The sequence below is a fragment of the Ictidomys tridecemlineatus genome, chromosome 7 (genome assembly GCF_052094955.1).
Source record: "Ictidomys tridecemlineatus isolate mIctTri1 chromosome 7, mIctTri1.hap1, whole genome shotgun sequence".
NCBI lineage: Eukaryota > Metazoa > Chordata > Mammalia > Rodentia > Sciuridae > Ictidomys > Ictidomys tridecemlineatus.
Window position 1 is genome coordinate 108,035,519 of NC_135483.1, and position 27,559 is coordinate 108,063,077.

At 44.0% G+C, this 27,559-nt stretch overlaps 1 protein-coding gene across 5 annotated transcripts in view; it reads right to left on the reverse strand.

Moving 5' to 3' along the window:
- Nucleotides 1–664: 664 nt before the first annotated feature.
- Nucleotides 665–27,559, reverse strand: part of Zranb3 (zinc finger RANBP2-type containing 3) — a 281,585-nt gene continuing 254,690 nt past the window's right edge. For 3 of the 5 annotated variants that reach the window (XM_078017309.1, XM_078017307.1, XM_078017310.1), the window contains 2 exons: nucleotides 13,142–13,268; nucleotides 665–1,315 (listed from right to left, as the gene is read on the reverse strand). In XM_078017309.1, coding sequence (XP_077873435.1) covers nucleotides 13,188–13,268 — 81 coding nt within the window. In that variant the 3' untranslated portion in view covers nucleotides 665–1,315; nucleotides 13,142–13,187. Of the gene's footprint in view, nucleotides 1,316–13,140; nucleotides 13,275–25,569; nucleotides 25,840–26,423; nucleotides 26,644–27,559 lie in introns of those variants that run through there. The other 2 variants (XR_013424061.1, XR_013424060.1) reach the window with 2 other exon arrangements.

The window sequence follows — 27,559 nt, forward strand, 5'->3', positions numbered from 1 at the left end:
ATAAGTAAAAATTCATTTGATGGATTGAATAGTAGAATAACCACAGCCAAAAAGGTACATTTGTAAGAGGAGAGTCAGCCCAGTTATTCTCCCAAAGTGGACAAAGAGATGGGAAATATAAAAGTTAAGAAACATGGAGAATAAGTTCAAAAACATTGCACGTACTGTAACAGAGAAAAGAGGACATACTAAATTTAAAAATAGAAGAAAATTTTATGGATGATAAAGTTAGAGAGCTTTGTTTCAGTGAGTGGCCTCAGTTCAAATGACTTGGCAAATGGTCAAGCAGTGCTGGGTGCCCAGATTTCAGAAGCTCTGCACTGCACTCTTCCCACATCACCAGGCTGCCACTGTGCAGATCATGACCCTTTCATATTTTTAAAAAACCTTTATTTTACTTATTTATTTTTATGTCGTGCAGAGGATTGAACCCAGGGCCTTGCACGTGCTAGGCGAGTGCTCTACCGCTGAGCCACAACCCCAGCGCCTCATATTTCTTGATAAGTCTTAGAATCCTGACTTCCAAGTCTAACAATATAGAAGATAACAACCTTCCTACTATAGACGTCTTTATTTTGTTTTATTTTTAAGGAACAAAGTTTTTTAATTAAATGCAGATTTTAGAAATACATTCATTATGTAGTACTACCATAATAAAAATGGATTTTCCCAGAATCACTTAAGTGTCCAGTGAAATTAAGAGGTGAACTTTAATTTTTTCAATTATATTCAGAAAATCTAATGTGTTTATTTGCTTGTTGAGTCTTTGCCAGTCTGATCTTTTCAGCTTTGGTGATTAACTTCTCAGTGCCTCTTTTCTTTTCCCGAGGCTGGTTAAGTTTGGCCTATGTATCAAAATCTTCTGCCAATACCCCTGTTCGTGATCACCAGAAAGGACCTCGAGTTTTCAGCAGTGCTTTTTTTAAAATTTCATTATATGCATTCATAACTGCTTGAGCATCCTCAGGAGTTTTAAATCTGACATGGCATTCTGTATCTCCTTCTAACAAATCAACATAAACAACTTCTGAGATTGCGGCCAAAGTATCCGAACTTGTTGCCTGCCAGGTAGAGGTTCTGTGCTAATGATCTTCACAATCATTCCACTCACAAACTGTGGTCCTGGAGCATTAACTTTCTTCTGAGGGTGATTCTCTTGACTGTGAGCTTTTTCATTTCTCATTTCAGAGTTATTAGGAACTCCTCTGTCTCCATTCCTGATTCTGATTTTATTTGGGATATAGTTTTTTTTAAAGAAGCCATGCTGGCTTTTTGTAATGCCAAATACTCTTCTTTTAAATCCATCCATTTGCTCCTGTAAGGTAAAAAAGTGAAGTAGAAAAAGGGACAACAGTTGACTTTTTTACTTAAACATATAAATTAACGTAAACAAGTACATTCACAATGAGTCCTGAATACACTCCTCCCAGCTTTTCTCTTTGTCTACATGCCTTAGTGGCAAATTATTTCTTAGTTCCTAAATCTATCTAGCAAATCAAAGTGAGTTCTTCTTGCTCCAGTATTCAGAAGAGATGTTTTAAGTTTCCAAATTAGATTACTGTTTTTAACATATTACGAATGTCAAACTTTATAGTTAATTCATTAATTAGTAACATTTACTAGATCAGTTATTTTGGGGGAAAAGTGAGAGATTAAAATTTAAAAGTTGTTAAACTTCTTCCAATTTGGGAGATAACATTCTTCTAGTATTTACTTCCTATAGACATCTTTAAATACCACATATAGCATATCAAAAATATTTTTTTGAAATTTGTAGTTGATCTTTCAGGAAATTAAGAAGGAAAAAAAAAACCCTAGAGGCCAGAAAGGAAGTGTTTGCCTCTCAGGGTGTAGAATTACTGGTCTCAATAACCCAGACACCTATGTGTAAGAGCCAGCAATGGTGGGCCATGGACAGAGATGCAAGAAAAGCCCTACATTTAATGCTCAAGGGACCAAGAAGGGAATTCAAAATGTTTGAAAAAAGTGGAGAAATCCCAAATTGCTCTTTCTTTTCTCCAGTCTCTAATGCAGCAGGTCTAAGCAGGCTCCCAATAGGATTGGAGGAGCCAACAACTCTGAGGAAGAGAAAAATGACTGTCCATTCAAAGCAACTGTGGCACCCAAAGGACAGAGAGATTCCTTATTTCTTAGTTTTAGGTGGACACAATATTTTTATTTTACATGTATGTGGTTCTGAGAATTGAACCCAGTGCCTCATGCATGCTAGTCAAGCACTTTACCACTGAGCCACAACCCCAGCCCTAGGATGTCTACTCTTAGCATTCCTATTCAACATTATACCAGAAGTCCTACCAATGCAGTAAGGCTTAAAGTGAAATAAAAGGTTTAAAATTAAAGAGGAAGGGCTGGAGTTGTGGCTCAGTGGCAGAATGCTTGCCTAGCATGTGTGAGGCACTGGGTTTGATTCTCAGCACACATGAAAAATGAATAAATAAAATAATGATATTTTGTCCTTCAACAATAGTGGTGGTGGGGATTGAACCCAGGGCCTTGTGCATGCAAGGCAAGCACTCTACCAACTGAGCTATATCCTCAGCCCACTAAATTTTTTAAAAAAATATTAGAATTAATAACAAAAAAAATTATTCCTATGTGAAATCCCAATGAATATACACATATGTAAAAATTTCTAAAGTAACATAAGTTCAACTCACAAAATTCAATTGAATTTCTACAGGTTAGCAATAACATCATCCAGTAGATATCTACTACTACTTGGGAACCAGTATACCGGAGCAAAGCAGAACCTGAGAGGTGGGAAGGAACTAGTGAAGTGGCACCCCCTTTCTCCACAGAAAAGTCTTAATTGGGCTTCTCCAGAAATATTCACCATGGCTTATTTTAGGACTGTCAGCAAAAGAGTCTCTGCAAAAGAGTTCAATGTAGATAAACTTCCTATTTTTGTGTCGCCCTATTTTACTTGGCCACTGGCTGGGAAGATACCAGCACTCCAGGTGCTGCACACCCCCTTACTAGTTTTTCATAGGCATGTATCCAGTATAGTAGTTTGTAGAAATGTGCAAGCAAGGTCTCCGGCCTTAAGTGGACTTCACAGAGATGTCTACATTTTTAAGATAAGTTACCAATTGGGCTCCATGGTAACAGCTGGCAGGGGGAGGAAAGAAAGGGGAGAAGAAGCTCTCCCCTTCTCAGGTGTTGTCCTTGAAGGGTTAACTTGCCCCAAATAGTGAAAGAAAAAGCTGCTTTTATGTGAACTTCTGCAGACTGTGAACTTCTGAGTCCCTGCCCTTACATGCTGGGTATAAAACTCTGAAACTACCTGAACTCAGGGTTCAGAGGATTGATTGATTACAGCAAAAGCTGTGCCCTCTGAACCTGGCTGCAGCCAAATAAAACTGTTTCCTGCTATCTTCGGTGTCTTTCCTTGTCTGTCCCTGCAACACTAGGAGATAAAGAAGTGAAAGCAAGACAAGATAAGGTCAAGGATCAAGAAAGGCAGAGGGGATGGCACACTGTTACCTGAAGTCAGTTGAGAATGTTCCTGATTTTTGGCCTTGTAAAGCTAGAGAGACAGTTCATTGGCTTCTCTCTTGTTAGATCCGATGACAATCTCCCATGTCCCCATGCACAGAGATCAAGAGGATGATAACACATCTTCTTTCCTTTCTCTCCCTCTTCCTTCACCCCAGTGGAACATAAAACCTTCAGGGACTTCCAGTGATTGGGCTCTGATTGACAGCATCTCTCTCACTCCCTACCATACTAGCCCCACAGTACTTATCCCCACTTGGAGGAAACAAAAGAGAGACTAAGGTAGGAAAAAGAAACTGAAGACCTGGATTTCTTTCCTTCAGGCCTAGCCTAGGAGCCCATAATGGTTTCCTAGGGAACCTTTCCTCTCCTCCTTCCCTTCTCCCTCCTGGGTGCTACTTGAAACAATGAAGCCTACAGTTTTTAGCTCTGGAGGGTGTTGTATTGCCACCAGGTTGAGGGTGTACGACCTGTCCTGGTTGGTGAGTATGGTAACATCAACTTGCAGATGGTCTGGAGCTATCTTCAGATATTTCAGGGGCACGATGCTGAGTGCCACAGCAATGCCCTACAGCAGGTACAGTGCCATAGCTTAGGGTGTGCTAAGCACCTACTGTGCTTCCCCAGGACCAGGGGATTAGAGAGAGGGAGGGAGAAGAAAGGGAAAGAAAAGAAATGGAGGAAAAACATGGTCCTTTAGGCTTGAAGTTTAAAATCCAGTTGGGGAACCAAACATCCTGGCAATACATATGTTTTTTATTTTTATTTTTGGTAGTTGTAAATGGACAGAATGCCTTTATTTGTTTATTTTTATGTGATGCTGAGGATTGATGGCTAATTAGAGGAGAGGAGATGGAGGTGGGGAAACTTACAGATGATGCCAAGAGTTCTAGTCTAGGAGAGACTGATCAAAAGATGGGAAAGGGGGCCCGTCTGGGACAGGGGAGTACAGAGTGAGCTCTGGAAGTGTGTGACTTAATGGTGAGAAAACTAAGAGAAAATGTTGGTGACTGAGAGGTCTGAGAGTTGGGACTGGGCACATGGATCCAAGAATTGACTACTCAGTGGGAGCCAGAAGTACAAAGAGCAGCGGCGGGTGGGGGGGGCGGGGTCCCCAGCCCCTGCCAGGACGAGTCTTTAACTCAAGGCCCTCTGCCTCCTGCCAGGGTCTTTTGATTTGAGTGTTTGTCATCCAAGCCTTTCCCTAGAGGTCACTCAACATGGATCAATGAACACAGAGCTACCAGAAGGCCCAACACAAAGTTGCAGGTGCCAGCTATCCATCAGCAAGCTAGGTTTTCTATTCTCCCTGTGGGTACAACTGCCATTAAGACTTGGAAGTAAGAGGAGGCAGAATGGAGGAGATTGTTGGGGTTGCAGGGAACATTCACCCCAGAACTCAGATCCTCAAGAAGGGGTGAGGTGTTAGTGGGATTTGTAGACCACTGGCTTCTGTTTGGATACAGGGCAGTTCCTCTCTAGTTGGAGACCAGGAACTGGTTAGCACCTGAAGGGCTTCTCCTCAGACTCTCTTCTTAGGCCCTCCTTTAGCCACTGGCTTCCACTCATCCTGGTCATCATTAGGACACTTGCTCTGCCATACCAGCACTTGGTTTGTGCCTGCCATGTGCACACTATATCATCCTTACACTAAGGCCTTGAGGTAGATATTACCATCCTATCTTACATAGGAAAATATAAATGGCTCCCAATCCAGATGTCCAGCCCAGGTGAGAGTTCCAGGTCTCCCTGGCTACTGGACATCCCCACCTGGCTGTACCAGGGGCAACGAATCCCTTCTGTTAAAAGTTGGATGTCACATCATCTTTTCCCTTTTCTCATGGATTCTATGCCTTGATGGAAAATGCTATGATCTTTCCAACTGGGCACACCATAAACCATCAGGGCATCTTCCTCCCTCTTATCTGTATTCCCTAAATCTAGTCTGTCCCTAAATGCTAGCAGAGGCTCCAGTTTGCTTCCCAGTCAAGGATCTCTGCATTCTGGTGCAACCAGACCACTGAGGGTTGTCCAGACCTGCCCCAAAGGTTTGTGCTCTTGAATCTCAGCTGGGACTATGACTGTCAAGCGGGGCTTGCTTCCCTCCTTCTACACTAGTCCCAATAGCCCAAGCACCTAGAGTCTCAGGGACCACCATGCAGCCTTTACGACATCTCCTCCATGCTGTTGGCTGTTCTTCCTGTACAGGACACATCTCCCCAATGATATTATCTGCAACTTGGCTCAGAAAATATCTGATAATAGCCCAGACTGTGGTGGAAGGTGTTCTGTGAACCTGGCAGGGAGGGCCACTGGAGAGGGGACCCCTGGGGGCATGCCGCCAGTAGCCAACACCTAGAGGGTGCCCAGTGGGCACTGTTCTCAGCTGTTGCACATCTTTAATCCTCAAAACCCTAGGACACACCTATCTTTAGTGCAATTCCACCCAAAATACAGAAGCTGAATCTAATTGTGAGGAAATAGGAGACAGAACAAAAAGGAAAGACATTATACAAAATAAATGGTTTGTACTTTTTCAAAATGTTGGAACCATAAGAAATAAAGACTGAGGAACTGTTCTAGGTTAAAGAAGATTAAAGAGAAATGCCAACTAAATGCCATTTTGATTCTGAATTAGATCCTGGACCAGAATAATGGTTTTTTTTTCTTTTGCTGTAAAGAATATTGATGGGACAGTTGGCAATTTTTGAATCAGGTTTATAAGCTAGATGATGGTACTGAAACAATGCTAATTTCCTGATTTTGATCATTATACCATGGTTAGTTAAGAGAAAACCTTTAGTTTTAGGTAATATATACTGAAGTATTCAGAGGTAAATGAGCATCCTGGCTGCAATTTCCTGAAATGATTCATAAAAGAAAATAGTATTATGTTTGTATGACTGAAAAGAGGAGCCGGGGTAAAGATAATGCAAACATGGGAAAATGTTAAGATTTGAGGAATTTGTTCTTTCTTTTAAATTTTATTTTGTGGTACTCATGTAGTGGTATTCTAACACTGACCTATGTTTTTGGTTGTTGCTGTTGTTTTGTTTTTGTTTTGTCTTATTGTTGCTGTTATTTAATTTTGAGTCAGTGTCTCATTAAGTTTCCTAGCCTGCCCTCAAACTTGTCATCCTCCTGCCTCAGTCTCCCAATTATTGGCATTACAGGGGTGAATCTGGGAATCTGGAAGAAGAGTATACAGAAATTCTTTGAACTGGTGTTTATTTTTCTTTTGTAATTTTTCTGTAAGTGGAAAAACATTTCAAAACAAGCCTTTCGAAAATTATCCCTTGAGGCTGGGAATGGTGGCACATGCCTGTAATCTCACTGACAGAGAAGGCTGAGGCAGGAGGAACACAAGCCAGCCTCAGAAAATTAGTGAGAGCAAGACCCTCAGCAAGCAATGTAGTAAGATGCCGTCTCAAAAAAAAAAAAAAAAAAAAAAGACTGGGAAAGTAGCTAGTACTACATATATCCATATATCTATCTCTCTATATACATATCCTTTGAGGAAGGCACCATAGCCCCATTTTGCAGGAGGACAGAGAGATTCAGAAACTTACTGAAGGGCACAGAGCTTGTACATGACAGAGCTGGGATTCCAACTCAGGTGGTCTGGCTTGCCAAATATGAGCTTTTAGCTACCTGGTCATGCTGCCTCTAAAATGAAAAGTGCCCCCCACTTTTGTTAGGGACCTCCATCTCACCACTATCTCCTGCAATTCCCCATGGACAGTGTTCAAGACAGACAAGAGCACAATCTTCACAGGTTTGGGATTCCTTGAGGTCTTCAAGCTGAAGCCAAAGGATCCATGCGGGAAAGGCCTGGGCTAGGTGGGAGGAAATCATCAGAGCTTGAAATGAAGTCAGGGTATTGGAGGGAATAGCCATGTATGGAAACTAGAACTAGAACTGCCAGTCACCACTCCCCTCCTCTGTCCCATCCTCCCCACCTGTCCTCTTGGTCCTAGGGTAAGGAGGGGGTCTGGGTAAGCCATCTGATAGGATAGGGGCTTGAGCAAGAGGAGAAGGAAAGCTGCACATCTCCTTGCTCAACCTCTTAGCATAGAGATTATTCTACCCTGAGAAACTGTCCTTGGTCCACATATTTCCCACTATTAGCTGCCAAACAAACAGTTCCTTAAATCTGTACACTGTTTAAATCAAAACTGCACAATGGAAAAGGCACATTTACATAATCTTTCCCTCTCCTTCCTCTGCATCTCATGATCTTTGTCCTTGCTTACTAGTGTGTGCTGGCGCCTTTCCACCTCAGGGTCTTTGCATCTCCTATTTTCTTCATCGGGTCCAATCTTCCCTGTGGCTTCAAAATGCTGTCTCACTCTCCTCTTTCAGACGATGGCTCTTGAGTTGCCCTGACCACCTAAGTTCCCCACTGGTGCCCCATCATACCCCTTTCTTTCAGAACTTCAGAACGGTCACTAGGGATCCTGTTTATGTTTTTGTTCAGTTTACTCCTGACCAGATAAAGTTCAGGGGCACTTTCTGTCTTGCGGGTGCCCACTCAGGGCCTCAACAGCTGGTATACAGACCTGCTTGCTGTTCAGTGAATGTCCTACCTGGTTTCAACTGACTGCCTGAGACCTGGCAGCATCTTCCCCTGTGACTGGCTGCAGGTTTATGTAAACAGTTTTCAACTGCAGCCTTCTCCCAGCATTCCCAGGTCAATCCAGGCCTCCCTGCTCCCCTCCCCACCATCCCTCATGCCAACTATGGAGTTGGATCTAGGGACAGACAGGTGAAGTGGGGACCAAGGCAGAAAAGTCTCCTCACTGATCTACAGATAGGAAAGACTCTGCAGTGAAATTTAAATCTAGGGATCCCTCCATCCTCACTAGCTTCTGCCCTTCCCCATCCTGTTCCTTTGCTCTATTCCAAGTTCCTCAACAGCACTCCCTTTAGAAATCACTCATAATACAATCCCCACCTCACATGCTACATCACTTGCCCAGGACTCTCTACCCAGGCCCTGCTTCCACAGAGCCTGACCTCGGCACCAGCTTCTTGGCTTAGCTGCCAATTACTGTCATCTTCCCAGAGTCACTCACTCCTCTGTAGGGAAGCCCATCTTCCAGGTTCCCCCAAGACAGAGGCCCTTCCTGGAACTCTAAACTTTCATTTAATACAGGGACAGTCTTGAGTGAAGCAAGATGGTGAGTGGATATCCCCAGGAAAGCCTCTTTGTCCAGTCTAGCTCTGCTCTAGTTGCCATTCCCTTGCCTCCTCGCTCAAGCAGATAACAATTTCCTAGGGGGAGGGGGATGCTGTGTCTTTCCCATGAGGACCCTGAAACCAGCATGGCTCCTGTTGTCATTTGGGTACTAAGTACTGAATTTGTAAGGTAAGAATCCCTGCTTGCATCACATTGTATCTCGAAGCCACTGTCCACATCACTCTGCCCATCACTGGGGCTTTGTAAATCTTTGCTAATAATTCGACTCTTAGAACCAAATTCTCTTGCTTGGGGATTCCTAAGTGCAAATAAAGTGTTGCTCAGAGACAGAAAAACAAGATTAGATATAAAAATAATTTAAAAAAAACCTGAATCCAAATGCCAATTATATCAGTAATATGCTTAAGACTCCAAATCCCCTGTATTTTGTTTCTTTATAGGGAAAGTAACAGTTACTAGGTAGCTCAGCCTTTTGAGTTAACAAAAAGCACCTTCCCCAGCACCCTCTGATCCTCATCAACCCTCCTGGGAGGTAGAGGTTATTTTTGCCACTTCCCAAGTAAGGCAAACAAGATCTCACAGAGGTTAAGACAGCTGGTGTGAGGAACACTTGGAACAGCCAGGACAGGGACACCAGTCTTTGCCACCAGGAGGGAAGGTTATCCCCCTTCCTACCCATCTCTGGTTCCCCAACACCAAGCACAGTCCTCAAGACATGAAATGTCCTTAAATATTGTTTGAATTAACTTATTTAATTCTGACTTTCAGGTCTATCATCTTTCTACTATACCCAGTTTCCAGCTTCACTCTGTTAAGGAGGAGCCAAGAGATTCAATTAAGAACATAGATAGCAAAACACATGATAAAACCTAAAATATTGAGCTAATATAAGATGCTATGACATTTTTGCTGCTCCTAGGTAACTGTTTTGTTTGGATCTTAAAAGTCCTCCAAAGGTTTATATGTTGAAGGTTTAATTCCCAGCAATGATGTGCTGGGAGGTGGTAGAGCCTTTAGGTGGGGACTAGTATCCTTATACTAGGAACGAAGTTAGTTGGTGGGGGGTGTCCATCCTACATCTCAGGATTTCCTCCCCTCTGGACTCTGCCCCACCCTCCCAGCTCCATTCTTCTATTCTCCCAGCCAGCCCCATACTATCCAGAATCTGGGGGCTCTCCTTCCACAGCTGGCCTACACTCGAGTTGATAACAGGAGCCTTAGCATGTAAGCCTTAGCTTACACCCAACTCCTGTACTCTTGGGGCTTCTGACCCATGGAAGGGAAGAGCTGAAGTTTAGACTTCCCCACTCTTTTTCTACTTGTTGAACATGTTCTCCAAAATGCCCTGTATCATCACCTCCTCTGCTGTACCTTTCATAACTCGTGGGGGCCAAGTTAACCCACTGCTCTTCTAAGAATCCCACTGTACTTTATGTTGGTACATTCACCATTCTGAACTATGGCAGTTGGGTCACTGCCATGTGTTAGTCAGCATTATGTCACTGTGATCAAAAGACCTGATGAGAACAACTTAGAAGAGCAAAGTTTATTTTGGCTCATGGTTTCAGAGATTTGGTCCATGATTAACTAGCTCTGTAGCTCTGAGCCTAAGGTGAGGTGGAACACCATGGCTAAAGGGCATGGAAAAGGAAAGCTGCTCAGTTCATGACAGCCAGGAAGGAGGGAGGGAGGGAGGGAGAAAGAGGGGGGGTGGAATGCGAGAGCACTAGTTGTGCTAGACAGGGACAAAATATAAACCCCAAAGACATGCCCCAGTGACCTAGTTCTTCCAACAACATCCTACCTGCCTATAATCACACCAATACAGTAGTCCTTTCAAATGAGTAATCCACCAAATGGATCAATCCACTGATTAAGTTACTGGTGTCATAATGTAATCTAATCATGTTATCTCTGAACATTTCTACATTGTCTTAAACATGAACTTTTGGGGGACATCTCTACCCCAACCATGACATTCTGACTTTGGCCCCCAAATTGTCCATCTCACAATGCAAAATGCATTTAGTCCGTTTCCAAGAGTCCCCATATTCTTAACAATTTCAGTATTATCCAAAAGTCCAAGTTCAAAATATCATCTGAAACTCAAGGCAAACTTTTAGCTGTAAGCCCCTTAAGAAACCAAAAGCAAAACATGTATCCAATATACAATGGCACGGAGTAAACATTTTCATTCCAAAGGGGAGAAATAGGGCACAGAAAGAAGGGATGGGACCAAAGAAAAACTAAAATCCATCTGGGCAAACAAATCCTGTAGCTCACATCGAGCATCTGGCATAGTGATGTTCTCTCCAAAGGGCTCGGATAGGTCTGCCCCTCATCAGTAAAATGTAACCAAGTCCTCATCAAAAATTACACTAAGAAGAACTTGATTACATAGAAAGCCTTCTTGAAATTTGGACCTGTGTGATTTGTAATCGCTTTCACTGGAAAACATTTCAGAGGTAGAAAAAAATGCTAAAGATCAGGAGACAGAGCAGGTTGTGCAGAAGAGGGGCTGGCTGCAGCTCAGGAAGGAGTGTGAACCACAGCTGTGCTCCCTCTGACTGCCTCTGCTCAGCTGAGATCCGTGTCAGCTCCTCTGAGCTTCCAGGAATCCTCAGAGGATGCTGTGGCATGCTGGGCAGATGAACTCCACTTTTATTACAGGAGAAGGCACAGCCCAGAGTGCAATTTACTCAAGATTTTACAGCTACAAGCCAGTAGGACTGAGGCTCAGACTCCAGACTCACCACCCAATGACCTTCTTTGTTCCGCTGAGTTACTTCTTAGGGAGCCCCAGGCTCTAAATAGGAACAGAAGGAGATGGAGAGGGATGAGAAAGACAAAACCAGGGGCTAGACTGAAGAAAAGGGGAAGATGAAGGGCAGACTGGGGTCAGAGTAGTGATCTGGGAGCCAGCAGAGGAGGAAACAGGGGTCCCTTCTGTTCCATCAGTCCCTGATGTTTGTACCATCTGTGGTATTCTGGAGCACATTAGTCAGATGCCCTCTTTATTCTAAAGTAAGAAAAGGAAAAGTTAAAGTCTAAAACCAATGCTAGCCGAGACTTCTGGCACAAGACCTCTCCTTGCCCGTTCACTGATCAGGGTGTTAGATGCCCAAGCCCCGCCCACGATGCCAGCTACTCTCTCCTCTTCTTGCCCTGCTGCTCTTAACCCTGCTCTTTCTCTTTCTGCCTCCCCAGAGTTTGCTCCCTGCTCTGTGCCTTCCTTCATCCCTAGCTCCTGCTCACTGAAGGGTCAGACTGGCTGAGTGAGAGGAGATGGTCAATAATGAGGTTTCTCTGGGACAAGATCAAGTAATCATGTTGACCCAATGTCTCAAGAACTTCAGGGGGCCATCTGCACCTGTGGGGGCAATGACCATCATATGCAAGAATGGAATGATCTCAGGGAGCCATCAAGGCCCCTCAAGTTCCTGATGAGGACCCAGAGGACCACAGCATGTTAAGGGAACTCATGTCCCAACTCCAAGTCCATTGTGACTCTTCTGAACCCTGTGGCTATATCAGACCACCTGAACCTGACTACTTCTGTACTCTGACCTGAGATTCCAACCCACTTCAATTCCCATCCTCTCCTAGGAATGCTGAGCATTTTGTGTCTCCAAAGATATTAAAATTGGCAGGACTGGGGTTGGGGTTGTGGCTCAGGTGGTAGAGCACTTACCTAGCATGTGTGAGGCACTGGGTTCAATTCTCAGCACCACATATAAACAAATAAATAAATAAATATCCATCAATAACTAATAAAAATATTTTTTAAAAAATAAAATTGGCAGGAGTATCAAGGAAGGAAGGAAGGAATCCAGGTGAAGGGAAGATCCTATGGTCTGGCTTTCAAAGGTAAAGCCCTGGGGTGAATCCTCCAAGTCCTGAGGATCATTCCCATCATCCTTATGGGGATTTAGGCCATTTGTTTTTTTTGGATGATGTCATTGTCCTCCATTTGCCACTCCAAACCACTACCCCCTTGCTCCAGTCTCTGCTGCCTCCAACCCTGGTAGCAGAGCTGGTTAAAAATACATCATGTCAGATCCCATCCCACACATGATACTGGGATGGGATCTGACATGATGTATTTTTACTCTTTCCCTCAAATGTATGTTCTCAAGGGGCTGAATTAGTGCCATTCAGAGCTCTATGTCCTCTCTTGGGATACCACAGTGATGCCCACAGAAAAGATTCAGAAAAAGTCAGGCTGGAAGCACCTGCCCACTCTCAATCCCCTCTCAGGTTTTGAAGATCCTCCACTCTACCCCACGGGCAGGGGTCTGAAGCCAGAACCGGTTCGCTGGCGGTCTCAACCTCTCTTTCTCATTCCCTATCATCCTTCCCCTCTCACCTCAAGGTCTCAAGAAAGCAGCTGCCCTCCCAGCACCAGTATGCAGTCTTTCCACTTACTGGTTTGTAATTCTTCTGGATCAAAACAGTGATTGAATTCATCGCCTCATTCTTCAGTTTCATCTGTCAAGAGCCCTCGGGAAAACATACATATGCAGCTGGAGGTGAAACTCCTCTTCCTCTTCCTCTGTTGCTTAGCAGACAGACAAGAGAGATGGGAAGAATGCTAGTGAAGACTAAATGGAGTATCCAGAGAGACCTCAGCATCCCTATGCCTCCCAAGCACCCTGAAATTAACCACCTAGACTTCAAAGTGGCCTACAACAATACTTGCACCCAGCTGGCAGCTGAGCCCCACTCCTTCTGGACTCTCATGACTGGCCACACAGATCCACCTCTCCAGTCAAGCAATTCTCTCCACCTTCTATCCATCTCATCCTTTAAAACTTCAACCTTTGCTCTTCTTCAATGTGAATTCCCTCTGCTGACCCGCTGTTGAAATCTTTCTCTCTGTTTCAGACCCATCTGACATGAAAGCCCATCCCAGCTACCCAAATCAGTCTCTTCTCTGCATCCCCATATGCTGCCATGCTCTGTGTTGGTAATGTGGTACATACTGTCATGCAGTATTTCACTGTGAAAACAGCCTCATCCATAGCCAGCAGTGAGTACCTTGGCTTAGGTACGTGTGTGTCCTCACTGCCTAGCACTGTACTAAGCACACAGTGAGTTTCATGTAACACTTGGTTGGAGAGGAAACTCACTCCTGCAGGCAGCAATCAGATAAACCTCTCTAAAACTAACTGTTCTAAGCACCTCACATTTTCTCATTTAATCCTCACTAAAAAAGCCCTGAAGGAAGGTGGAGGGCCTGGCTAGAAGAAGCACCTGGCACTGTGCTTGGTACATGGCAAAGGCTGGACTACACTGGTTCTCTTCCTTCTGCCTTCCTCTCTCCATCATATTGAACGCTAATTTATCTACCCCCTGATGTGGTTTGCTGTGCACACAATTTGTTCCTACTTATGACCTACCCTTAAACATACCCCAGATTCCCTTGTATTCACATTCTTTTGATAGTAAGTTATATATGATCAGATGGCATTCTTTTTGGAAATTGGAATAAGAATTCTCCTCCTCCTCCTCCTCCCTCTCCTTTCTTCTCTTTTCTGGTACTTGGGATAGAACTCAGGGGGCACTGTACTCCTGAGCTACATTCCCAACCTTTTTATTTTTTTTATTTTGAGACAGGGTCATGCTAAGTTACCCAGGCTGACTTCCCAAGTTGCTGGGATGATAGTTGTGCTCCACTGCACCCAGCTACTTGCAGGAACTTTGATTATTTGTCCATAAGAAAATAGGGCATCTTGTACAACAACTCCTTAGAAACTCCCTCACACAGAGAGTGGCTTTTTGAAAAGAAGGCAGGGCCACTCTGGCCAGGCCTTTCCTGACCAGCACTGGGCCTCAAGCCAGCATGTCAAGTTCAAACCCAGGTATCCTGGCTCACTCTGCTTCATTTGATTGTGCTTTTTCTTTCTTCAGAACCCTCCTCACCCTGAATCCCTGCAGGCATCTACTGCCCTCCTCACCATCCTGGCTTAACCTGGTTCTTAGATCCCTCTTTCATACTAAGGCATAAAGTACAACAAATTAAAGCAAAAATCTCTCCTCAACCTCATGCCTGCTAATCAAGAGCTCCACCACTGAGCTATACCCTCAATCCCAATTTTTATTATTATTATTTTAAATTTGAGATGGGATCTCATTATATTGCCCAGGCTGGCCTTAAACTCTTGGACTTAAGAGATCCTCTTGCCTTCAGCTTCCTAAGTAGCTAAGACGACAAACACTAGCCTCCATGCCTGATCCAAGCAAGAATTCTTAATCTGAGGACTAATCTGATGCTGGAGTAGAGCCTGCCCTCCATCACCACATACCTGGGTGGAAGCACCCAAGTCAAAAGGCCAGCACCCCAGAAGCTTACTAACATGCTACTGAATCCTCCCTTGCCCAATTCCCAGTGTCCTGATGGGCACCCTCCATGCCATAATGCCCTGGTCTGCCTAATTTGCCCATGTTCCACAGGGCCAAATTCAGAGTTGCTGCCATTTTACCCCCTAGTACATTTTAAGAAATTTTTTAGCAGCCTAAGGAATGGGGATAGCTCATACCTTCCCTGGTAAACATCCACACAAATACTACTCACCTGCACCAGCTGTGATGCTGGTGATGCTCCAGTACCAATCTCCCTAGTGCCAGGACTGGCCAGAGCCCCCAACCCAAGAGCTTTCTCCCCTGCCCTAGAGGGACTGTGGGAAGGCTTCTGCCTGGCACCCACAATCTGAGCCAGCTCTCTTTTCTGGTAAGTGAATTCCAGCTGCTGGTTTGAGACTAGGGATACCTGGTAAGACCTAGGGAGAGGCTGAGAACTGGAAGCACAGACTGTTTTGCAAGGCAGAGTCAAGGAAGGGTGTTTCCCCACCCGGGTCCCCAGATCAGAAGTGGCAATTTACAACATCCACTGCGGTCCTGACACACACAATACAAGTGAGCAATGCAGACCTTGGGGCACAGAGCATGAGAGCAGGGAAGTGAGCTGGTGAGCCAGACAGCAATGGGAGGGGCTCCCATCCAGTGGCCTCCTCAGTCCAGGGCCCAGTGTGTAGCTAAACCAAGACATCAGCAGCCAGTGTGTGGGTATGCGCTTGCCTACCAGACCAGATCCTTACCCCAGGAAAACTCCACCACTCACACAGCCTCCACTCCTGCATGTGCCATCAACTGCTCCCAAAAGTCAGACACCTGCAGGCCACAACATCAAGACTTTGTGACCTCTCAGAGATTCATGGGAAGGCCTAGCTAGGCAGGGGAGAGAGAAGTCTGGGCTGGAAGGCAGCAAGCACATATGACAGAAAAAAAGCTAAAAGAAAAGGTTGAGGCAGGAGGATCATGAGTTCAAAGCTAGCCTCAGTAACAGCGAGGCACTAAGCAACTCAGTGACACCCTGTCTCTAAATAAAATACAAAATAGGGCTGGGGATGTGGCTCAGTGGTGGAGTGCCCTGAGTTCAATCCCTGGTACCAAAAAGAAAAAGAAAAAAGGGGCTGGGGATGTGGCTCAAGCGGTAGCGCGCTCGCCTGGCATGCGTGTGGCCCGGGTTCGATCCTCAGCACAACATACCAACAAAGATGTTGTGTCTGCCGAGAACTAAAAAATAAATATTAAAAAAAAAAGAAAAAGAAAAAAAAAGAGAAAGAAAGGAAGAAAGGAGGGAGGGAGGGAGGGAGGAAGGGAGGGTGGGAGGAAGGAAGGAAGGAGAAAGAAAGAAAAGGTTGAGGACAATTTGAAAAAGAAAGAAAGAAAGAATCTCTGGGGTATTTATCTAACAAGTTGGCAAAACCCTAAAGTTTAAGCACTCTGTGAAGAAACAGAAATTCTTAGTGCTGGTAGTATAAGAAATAATCACAACCCCAAGGGAAGGCCCTGAATTTGACAGTATTTAACAAGTTAGATGTAGTTTCATTTTTTTTTTAACCCAGAAATCCCATATCTAGGAGTCTACCCTGAAGATACAGCCTGCAAATACCAATTAATAGGTGTGCAAGAATTTTCTTGGGAAATTATTTGTAATAGTGAGACTGTCATCAGAGAAGACTTGCTACATGAAATATACTACTCAGCAAAGTACTGGGCAGCCAGCTGGAGCACATGGGCTTTCTCTACATGCTAAGAGTGAGTGCTCTATAGGAACATACATAAGGAGAAACTAATCTCAACAATTTTGATGTCAATTTTAAAAGAAAGGGAATATATTTACTTATTTTTTTTTGTAGGGGGAAATCACTGGAAAGACAGAACCCAAACTATATAAAGATGATTAACTATGGGAGTGGGGACAGGCTGATAAGAGATAGGAGTGAGACTTTTCTGAATATTTCTTTTTTGTATAATGATGACTTTTGAGTCACATAAATGTTTGTATATTTAAAAACAGAAGAATTAAGTCAAAAAGGAAGAAAGCAAACTCTAAGGTTGAAAACAAACTGAAACCACAAGCAAAATCAAACAACAAAAACAAAACCCCAGCTACCTATTAATGATATAAGCACCCAGAGAAATCCCTGATTTCAGATGACTTTTATTCTTACAGGGCAAAAATAAATAAATAAATAAATAAATAAATAAATAAATAAATAAAGGCAAAGAAATGCAATGTCAATCAGTAGACTTACTTTTAGAAATGACATTGTATTATAATTTCAAAATTATTTTAAAGTATATTGTAGGATAAAGCAAATAAATAGTTATATTAATGTTAATAAGTCAATGTTCACCCAACAGTGAAACATTATAAATGTTTTCCTTGTCAGTAAGTACACATTTATTTATTTCACCATACTCCTACTGCACTGAGAAAAAGAGATACAATATAAGGTCAAATAAATTAATCCTTTCACTTTGATTCAGAATTAGCACTGTGGATCATGCTTTTGAAAACACATTTCCTGGATCGGACTATGAAATGCCCCATAAACAGTGACAATCTGGGAGTACTCGGATCACTAACACCAGATCTCAACATATTCCCCCACTGAAAGAAACCAGGGACTTGGAGAAAGGAATGTTCCAGCTCTGGAGCCAGGCAAGCACGTCAGTCTGAGACATTCTATTGTTTCAGAAAGTAATAAGGCATCAAGACTGTGGGGATCCTGTACAAAGGACCAGAGGCAGCAGTGGTGGGGATGGGGGGCAGCTCCTATGGGCCAAGTTTGGGATGATTTGAGCATCAAAAACAATAAAGACTATAAGCAACTTTAATACATTGAAAGGATAAGAATCCATGAATCTAGACACAAAATAGAAAAACAGAAATATAGGAAAGCTTCAGGGGTGATTCTAGCCAGCATCTTGAAGCTGGAAACTACTGCTTTTAGGATTCCAACCTTATGTCAACCAGTGAAGACTTCAAGACATGAAGACTGAGAAAATGATCGATGTGCAGAGATTCCGTTAGATTTATCTTAGAACTCTCTAGAACAAAGAAAAACAGAGTGTGGTAGAATAAATCTATACTTGTTGACAGGAGAAAAGATTTACGATATTTTGTAACTGAGCAAAAAAGCAAATTATTACTATAGCATGTAGAGATAATACCATTTTGTTTTGTTTTTTAAAATACATATGCTCATATGTAAGAATTATGTGTAGAAAGACTATTACAGTGATATATACCAACATGAATCCTCTGTTAGTGAAATTATAATCTATTTTCCCACTTTTGCTTGTCTGTACTTCCTACATGAATATAATTCTTTTTTTTTTAATACATATTATAACTTAAGATTATACAAGTGAGAGAATGTTGATCCCTCTCTGGCTGGTGGAAGAAAGGAACGACAGGGAGTCAACTGAGAGTCTTTCTCTGGGAGAAATCTGATCCCCTAGCTGCAGAAAGACCCAAGCAGCCATGGTGCCCATGCCCCCCACCAGCCTGAAGGTCACTGGCAGGGAGACGCACAGTGGACACTTGGTGGACACTTCTGGGCTGGCCCAAGCTGACCCTTTCCTGGTTTGGAGGCCCAAGAGACAGGAAAGAGGCCCGATAGCAGTTCCTGCATCCTTCCCTTGTCCCACTGCAATAAATGGGGTACAAGAGTCTGGGACTCGTGTCCTTATTGGATGCATGGTGCCACCTGCAATGACCACTGCCTGACATTCCTTTACCACCTGGGCAAAATGCACAGCTAGATTCAGCAGCAAGAATTTGAGGCTGCTCTAATTGAAGCTGCCTGAATGAAGGGACAAACACATGGGGAAGGGGTAGGTCCAGCCTGAGTGTTGGGAGCCGGCGACCGCACCCTGAAAATGGCACTGGCCTCCTGCTTCTGATGACTTAGCAGTTAGAGTTGTTAGAAGTAAACAACTCCTTGTAAGGCTGTGGGGCTGGGCTCTGGCCTGCTTCCGCTGCGCTGCACCTATTAGACTTCTCCACGTGGTGCTAGTTCATTGGCGAGGCTGGGTACTTAAGCTAGGGCAGACCAGCCACTCGTGCTCTTTCCTTTCTTGTTCCTGTTTTCTCATCATGATTCAAAGATCCTGAGTAAACTGCTGAAAGAAGAATCCTGTGTCGTGTTTCCTTTGCTGGCGAGGGGTCGCGACACCTGAGCACAGGGGTCTCCAGTTGAGTCCAGGCAGAAGGAACATGAGTTTGCATTTTTTGTTTAAATCAACCCCATTTCACCTCCTGAACAACCCTCTGAGGTAGATAGTCTTATAATTTCCCATTACACATGAGGAAACTCAAGCACAGACCAAAACTGGTCCAAGTTACACAACACTTGGAACCAAACCCAAGACCACCTAACCTTGATGCTACTGTTCTCCAGTGACTGTACCTGAGATGTCCCTGTAACTATGTATCCTGTTCTCTAAGGACCACTGCTTGCCCCAGACCCTGGTGGCCAGCCATTTCATGCTTCCTCATTTTAACCCAGGCAGGTGCAGGATGTGTAGAGAGCCTTTTCAGGCCTGGCCCACTTGGTCCAGAAAGGGAAGTGAGCCAGGCTGGGTAAGTAGCTAATTACTTTGATGACTTAGGATGACCCTGCCATCCTGGGTGGCAGTGGTGAGAGTTAAAAGGAAGCATTCAATGTGCATAAGCAGGAGAACAGGTCACAGGGCCCTGACCTGACCCTCCTCCACGGGGGCTGCTAGAGCCATTAAGAACAGGATGGGGAGGACGCTCCCTGAGGCCAGATCCACATTCTTCCCCAGGTCCCATGGATGGGTTCTTCCTTCCCACCTTCCTGACTCACCCTTGGCCACCTAGGCTGCAGGTTCTGTAGGAAGTGCTGAAACCAAGCCCATTTGAATTGCTCCTTAGCATTCTATAAAACCAAAGAGCTAAGTCAGGAGGAGAAGGAGCAGTGGAGAGAAATAAGAAAAAACTGTGAGCAGGAGACCCCAGAGGCCCCGCAGCTACTTGCCCCAGCCCAGGGAAACAGTGAAGGCAGCAGGACAGGGTAAAGTTGGCTCCCTCCTGGGTACATTCACAGTACCACTGCACCTGCGAAGCCAAGGGCAGTGACAGGCACATGTGAAAAAGAAGCAGCTATAATCTAAATTTTAGAAAAAGACAGCCACCTTCTATAAACCTGGGAGTATGGCTCACTGCTTCCTCTGGAGGATCCCAAAGCCTCCTAGCAGGTAGCCTTGTCCACTCCTTGCCTCTGCCACCTTCCTCACAACACAGCGCTCCCCCATGGTGCAAGCTTCACAGATATGGCCTCCTTACAAATGCATCTCAAAGGCTCTGATCTCTCTAAGGTTGTGCAACAGAAGTTACATCCCCTTTGTTGTCCTTCCTCATGACAGCATCTAAACTAGGCCTTAAAGAATTAACTGCTAGATTAAAAAGGAAAAAAAATCCTACAAGCAAAGGCAAAAAGGAGGTGACTGAGGTCTGGGGCTGTCTGTGGGGGAGGCTGGAGCGCACTTAGTGGCATGAACAGTATGAGGAGCTCAGTGCCTGAGCTTAGCTCTGAACATTGAGACCGGAGCCTATAAAGGTTTCTACAAAGAGGACATCTTCAGTTAAGGTTCACTCACTTGTCCTTTGTAAAGCAAATTAAAAGAAAGGGAGAGAGGCAGCCAGGAAGAAGAAGGGGCGGGGGAGAAAAGAAAAGATCTGCACAGAAGTTGTAGATGTGGGAGTGAAAAGCTGGGTTATTCAGGAGCTATTTTAGGCCACTGGGTCTGGCAATTGTTTGGATGTGGAACACAAAAGGGACAAAGGTGTCAAGGATGACTCACATTTCCAGTCAGTCTAAGGGGATAATGCCAGTGACAATGACCAAAATGGGTAAGTTGGAAAAAGCTGGTTTGAGGAAATAAAGCAGGCAGGAAGGCGAGGAATCATTCGGGTTCAAACAAGGGCTTTGCCATTCACCATCGGTGCACTGGTGGGTAGCTTGTTTCTGTAAGCACAAGTAATCTCCCTGAGTCTCAGTTTCCCTTGTTCTCAAATGGCACAGCACTCAGACCATAGTAAGTACTCCATCCACGTAAGCAGTTATAGTTATCAATTTAGAATTACTAGGCTGTGATTCCAGTGACAGAGGCCATACCCCATCATGAGGAGTGTTGGTTACATACAACCAGGTATGCAAAGGTCTGAAGCTGCCCTCCAAACCAAGGTGCCAGTGGGAAGATGGCGGAGAGTTAATCAGACCCAGCTAAGTGTTCACTCTGCTCAGCCCCAATATAGAACCTGGGTCTCAAACACAAAATCCTCTGTCCAAAAGCCCACAGGAAAGATTGTGCCAGAAGAGAGATGGAAAAGGCTGGGGAAGAACTGAGAGTATCCATTTGTGCCTGAGTTGTAAAGCTCTGTAACCCCTGTCCATAAACGGAAGATCATTTTGTTCTTGCTGATACATTGATTTAAGTAATCACATATGTATACATTTTAGATCCTCAGGCCTTGGACTGCTTGAGGGCAGAATGAATTTGCTTTTTGTTCCTTCCTTAGTCTAAATGTGCTGTCTGCCCACAGGTGGTGATAAGAGGGAAACTTGATGTGTTAATATCAAAAGGTGATGGCTTCTACCTCAAACAGGTTGGTGTTATCAGCCTGGTCTAGGTATTTAGAAGAATGACTATGTACCTCTGTCCTATGGCAGGCCCAGGTAGGGAGAGGCCCACCCAACTGGGACCTGCTGACCTCCATGCTTTGGATATCCCTGACAACACTGATCTGATTGTGTGCTTCCTCAGTGATGACCACCTAGCCCTGCAGTTGGATGCCTGTGCCCTGCCAGGTGGTCATGGACAACAGCATTGGGTAGGAGAGCACTACCAGCTGGAGGGATAGTGCTGAGGCTTGTCCTGTAGCAAACTCACTCAATCCAGCTAAATCCTGATGTGAACTGTTTTTTTTCCTTTTGGACTGTGCATAGGGCATTCAAGAGAAGAAGCTACAGCTTAATACTAGTACTTTTCTCAGGTGTTTTATGTAGGATGTTTAGTATGTGAAACACATAAAACTAGAACTGACCTAATTCCAGAAGGAACCAAGGTTGGGATAGGGGAAGAGAGTGGAATCCCTGCTGCTGAGTCTTATCTCAACACCCAAGGTAGTCTCTAAGGCCTCCATGATTCCTTTCAACAGTGGAAACCACTGATAGACTATAAGGCAGCCCTAGCTTCTGCTTGTAGAGCTGCTATTTCTCAGCTGTGTGGCTCTGAAAAAGCTGTCTGAGCTCTCTGTCCCTTGGTTTCCTTATCAGCCAAATGGGTTTGATAAACTCTATCCTAGGTGAGGGTGGAGGAGTGGTATTGGGGATAATAAAATAAAAAAGAACTTTGTGCGTTGTTAAAAAGATTTTCCAGTTAAAAGAATACTGGTAAACATTTTCTGTAGTGCTGGCTTAGCAGTCATGAATTCTTTAAGTTTATGCTTCTCTTGGAAGATTTTTATTTTTTCTTCAGTTCTGAAAGATAGCTTTGCTGGATATAGCAATCTTGGTTGAAAATTATTTTTCTGGCTTATAGAGTATCTGCTGAGAAATAAGAAGTAATTCTGATTGGCTTACTTTTAAGTGTTACCTGATGTTTTTCTCTTGTAAACATTTTCTTTTAAATTTCTATCCTTGACTAGGGGGAAGGAGGATGAGGGGGAAAGGGCAAGTACTGGGGTACAATATTGGCTAAATTACATTGTTATATCATGGGCATATATGAATATACAATAAATTCCACTGCTCCTCCTAGAAGGTGAGGCAGCTGAAAGGAGACTCAAACCAGGACTTTCCAGGTAGCTGCCACAGCCCCTCACCAGATCCTCCACCTCCACCAAGATTTTGTCCCGGAGGATGTAGAAGAGGAAGGCAGCCTGGATCTCCTGCTCCTTCTCTTATCTTCCTTAGCTGTGTTCTTCTCTGTTGGTGGTACAGGTGAACAGAGCAAAGACAAGAAGGGCCACAACAGTCTCTGGGGCCAAAAGTGAATATGGTAACATCTAGACCTGTTCCCAAGTGGTAGTGTCTATAAAATCTATTTTAGTCATTTTTTTTCAGCTGTGACTAAAAGACCTGACCACAGCAATTTTATAGGAGGAAAAATTTATTTGGGGACTCCCTATTTCAGAGGTCCCAGGCTCCATTCCTCAGGGCTTGAGCTGAGGCAGAACCTCATGGCAGAAGAGTGTGGTGGAGGGAAACATGATGATCAGAAAGCAGAGAGAAGCTCTATTTGCCAAATACAAAATATATACCCCAAAGGCACGCCCTCAATGACCCTCCTCCTCCAGTTATACTCTACCGCTTCAGTCACCATCCAGTTAATCCCATCAGGGGATTAATTCACTGATTGGGTTAAGGCTTTCATAACCTAAATATTTCTCCTCTAAACCTTCTTGCCTTGTCTTACACGTGAGCTCTTGGGGGACACCTCACATCCAAGACTTGTCCAAGCACTGCTTACTGTGGTCTCATCAGAACATTCTGGTATTTAATATTCTCCACAAGGGGACTGTAAAACCATTTCCAAATCAGAGACTAGGACTTGACACTGGCCTAGAAAGCTGAAATACTCTTTTCCAAGGAAGGGGACTAAGGAGGGAACCAAAACCTGTTGTCCCATTATTTCCAGTAAAGAAACTTATAGTCTTTATCTCCATGTCCCTGGCCTGACCTCACCATAGTGTTTCTGTCCCTTCCTCCCTGCCCCCTTTCCCAGCACTGCTCAGCCACACATGGTCCAGATGCCTACAGCGTTTGTTTCTTTGTATCTCCATGAAGAAGTCATTGATAAGCTGCACAGAACCTGGGGTTTTCATGTGTTCGTTCACACAAAGACAGGAGAAAGAAAGAAGTCAACAAATTGTGCTGGTTAAATGATGGGCCTCCCCAGCCTGCCTCCTTTCCTTTCCAGAAGTAAGAAGGCCAGGGAAGGGATGGTGCTCCCATTATTCATCCTGCCTCAGAACCACTGTCCTTCTATGTCTGGATCAGAAAGACATAGGCATGGGGACAGGAACAAGATGGCACTTAAGCTGACATCTTGCCTCTACGTACCTGCCAGGAGCTGAGGGAGCCAAGCAGGCTTCCCTGCCAAAGTTCCTCTTCTGTACTTTGTGCACAAATTGGGTCAGTTGGGAGTGTACCCAACTACAATAATAAATCTGGTCATAAGTAGGGAACTTCAAAGAGGGGACTTTAACATCCCAAAATATTCTCTGAACTTTGAGTCTTACCATGGCCCAAGAGCCTGAGGGAACAGGGAGTGGCTGCAAATGCATACATCTGAAGCAAGGTAACATCATCCCACATGCCTCTCATCTACCAGGGGCCATGGGACTACCCAGGCCATCACAATTCTACAAGTTCAAAGGGATACCCACAGCTGCAACTCCTCCCATTAGTCAGGTTCAGCCTCTAATCCAACTCCTTTCGAGAGCTTGGTGGCCGTAGAAAAGCTATTGCCCCTGAGTGCTAATCTTAGCATGGCAAAGATCACTTAGCTGGGGAGAGCATGTCAGAGGACACACATCCCCACAAAGGGAGAGACAGAGGCTAAGCCAGATACTCTCTATTGTGAGATTTAGAGAATGAGGAGAAAGAAAAAGAGAAAAATAGGAGGAATGAAACCTACTTTCAATAGAAATCAGAAGGCTTGAAGAAATTCAAGTATTTTTAAAAATATTTTTTAGTTGTCAATGGACCTTTATTTTGTTTATTTATATGCAGTGCTGAGAATCAAACCCAGTGCCTCACACATGCTAGGCAAGTGCTCTACCACCGAACCACAACCCCATCCCCAAATCCAGGTATTTTTAAATTTGAGAAGTGTCAGAGCCATATATACCTCACTGCATTCAATACAAATGAAAATATGAGCAGAAAGAAAAAAAACTGCCATAAGGGAGTCAAAGGACAGGGTGCTCTAGCTTGCCCCACCTCTCATCTTCCACCATCACAGCTTCTAGGGACAAAACTATGGGAGTCTATGGCCCAGAACAGCTATGCCTTGGTGCTCTGGGGCAACAGGCCTCTCCAGGGGCCTGTCCCAGCCTGCAAAGATAGCAATGAGAGTTCAAGCTTTGGGCCTGGGGAGCCACAGAGTCTGTAGATTGGAAGCTCTTTATCAACAGGAAGTTGTGAAGCAGATGGAGCAACTTTTTTTTTTCCACAAATGGAGCACAACTTTTCATTTCTCTGGTTGTACATGATGTAGAATGTGCAATCATACCCATACACAGGGGTAGTAATGTCCAATAATTTTACCATCTTCCCCTCCCCTCCCCCCTCCTTTCCCTCTTCTAAAGGAAGTAGCAAGGAAACAGTTAAGTTATATGTACCAAATAACAATACTTTTTTTTTCAGAGCTGGATATTGAACCCAGGGTCTCATGCATGCTAGGCAAGTGCTCTACCACTGAGCTACACCTCAATTCCCTAAGATACCAGACCCTCTGATGTCACATACCGAAGCATGTGCTTGGCTGTACACTTGGGCTGCAGAATGTGGCAGGTTTGCTGCGGGTGCTCTTCTCACTTCCTCCTCAGGCCTGCTCCTCCTAGAAGGCGAGGCAGCTGAACGAAGACTCAAACCAGGACTTTCCAAGGTTGCTGCCACAGCCCCTCGCCAGATCCTCCATTTCTTCAGGTCTGGCCTTGTTGATCGGCACAGGAAACTTGTATTCTCCCTCCCAAAGATTCACTTTCCATCACAATCCCTTCCCTGGCCTTCTTACTTCTGGAAAGGAAAGGAGGCAAGGTGGGGAGGCCCATCATTTTTTTTTTTCATTTCATTTTTCACTTTTCATTCCTTAATTGAGTTTGCAGCCCCTGAACCACATTGCCGATGGCAATAATTAGGTTCTTTTCTCAGATGAGTAAAGAATGGGAACCCAGGTGAGTAATGACTGAGGGAGCCCTGTTGACAATAGCTGTAAAAAGACAGTGAAGAGTACCATCATTCAAGAAAACTGCTGTAAGGGCTAAAGGCCATGCAAAGACAGAGAAGATGGAATACCTACATCTTAGAATCAATCCAAAATAATCATGGAAACTGTTGCCTTGATCACTCCCATTTTTTATCACCCCATCCCAGATCTCAACTTTTTAATTTAAATTTATTTTATTTTATACTAGGAATTGAATCCAGGAATCTTAACCACCCAGCCACATCCCCTTTTATTTTTTATTTTGAGACAGGGAATCACTAAGTTGCTGAGTCTAGCTTAGAATTTGTGATACTCCTGCCTCAGCCCCCCAAGTCACTGGGATTACAGATGTGGGCCATCACACCTATCCCAGGTCTCACCTTCTATTGCTCACCTTCTATTGCTCTACCAAATCACTTTCTTTTTTCTTCTTCACAAATTGGGGAACCCAGTCCAGTCCTCCATCATGCGTCAGGTATCAGGTTTAATTTTTCAGGGGCTCTTTTTTGGTAGGGAGAAGAGGGAAACCAGGACAGGTCTTTCCCATCACCGAAGGAGGCAGGTTCCAGGAAACAGTCTCTTCTCGATGTTTCTTCTGTTCAAGGTCATGAGCCCTACAAATGAGAGTTAAGAACTTTTCCCTCAGAAGGAAAAATGACCTTCAGAAATGGAGGCAAAAAGCAAAGCTTCCCTAGTGACTTCCCCCATGTTAATAAGGGCTTCAAAAATTAGAGGATGCTCTAAGACTATGTAGAAGAGGAAAGAAAGGGAATTAGCAATATATTAGCTAATAAAAGGAGGGAAAGGAAGAAATAAAAATTGGGCTTAAGAAGCAGGAAAGAATTCTTTCTAATTATATAGCTGGCCATTCTAAAAAAAATTTAAAGTGGTTTATCGGGTTATATATAAGTAGTGCAAATTAACATAATTAGACAGTGGTAAGAAATTACATAAATAGTGCCCCAAAGAATTAAGGCCTAATACTACATAGTATGAAATCCCATATACTTGCCAAGGGGGATACACTTGTCTCTAAGCTTCAATGAAACTGAAGTGCAGCTATATTTTGATCAGTCACATGATTCCTAGTGTTTAATTTTTTTTAAAGCAAACCAATTGCTCTTGAAACTGTATTATTGATTTAAAGATCAGAAATTTCCCCTGTGGATCCTTGGTATGTTTTGAATTATATCCCCTCAAAATCTCTATGCTGCAGTTCTAACCCCAGGATCTCATAATCTGACCTTATTTGGAAGTGGGATCATTATAGAAATAATTAGTTTAATCTGTTAAGATGGACCTTAGTCCTTTATAAAGACTAGCATCCTTGTCAAAAGGGGGAAATTTGGATGCAGACATGGACAGAAGGAAGAGAAATGATAAGACACAGGAGAAGAGGGCCATCTATACACCAAGAAGAGGGTCCTAGACAGATCCTTTTGTCAGGCCCTCAGAAGGAACCAACCCTGCTGACACCTTGATTTCAGACTTCCAGCCTCCATATTTTGCAAAGTAATAGATTCCTGTTTT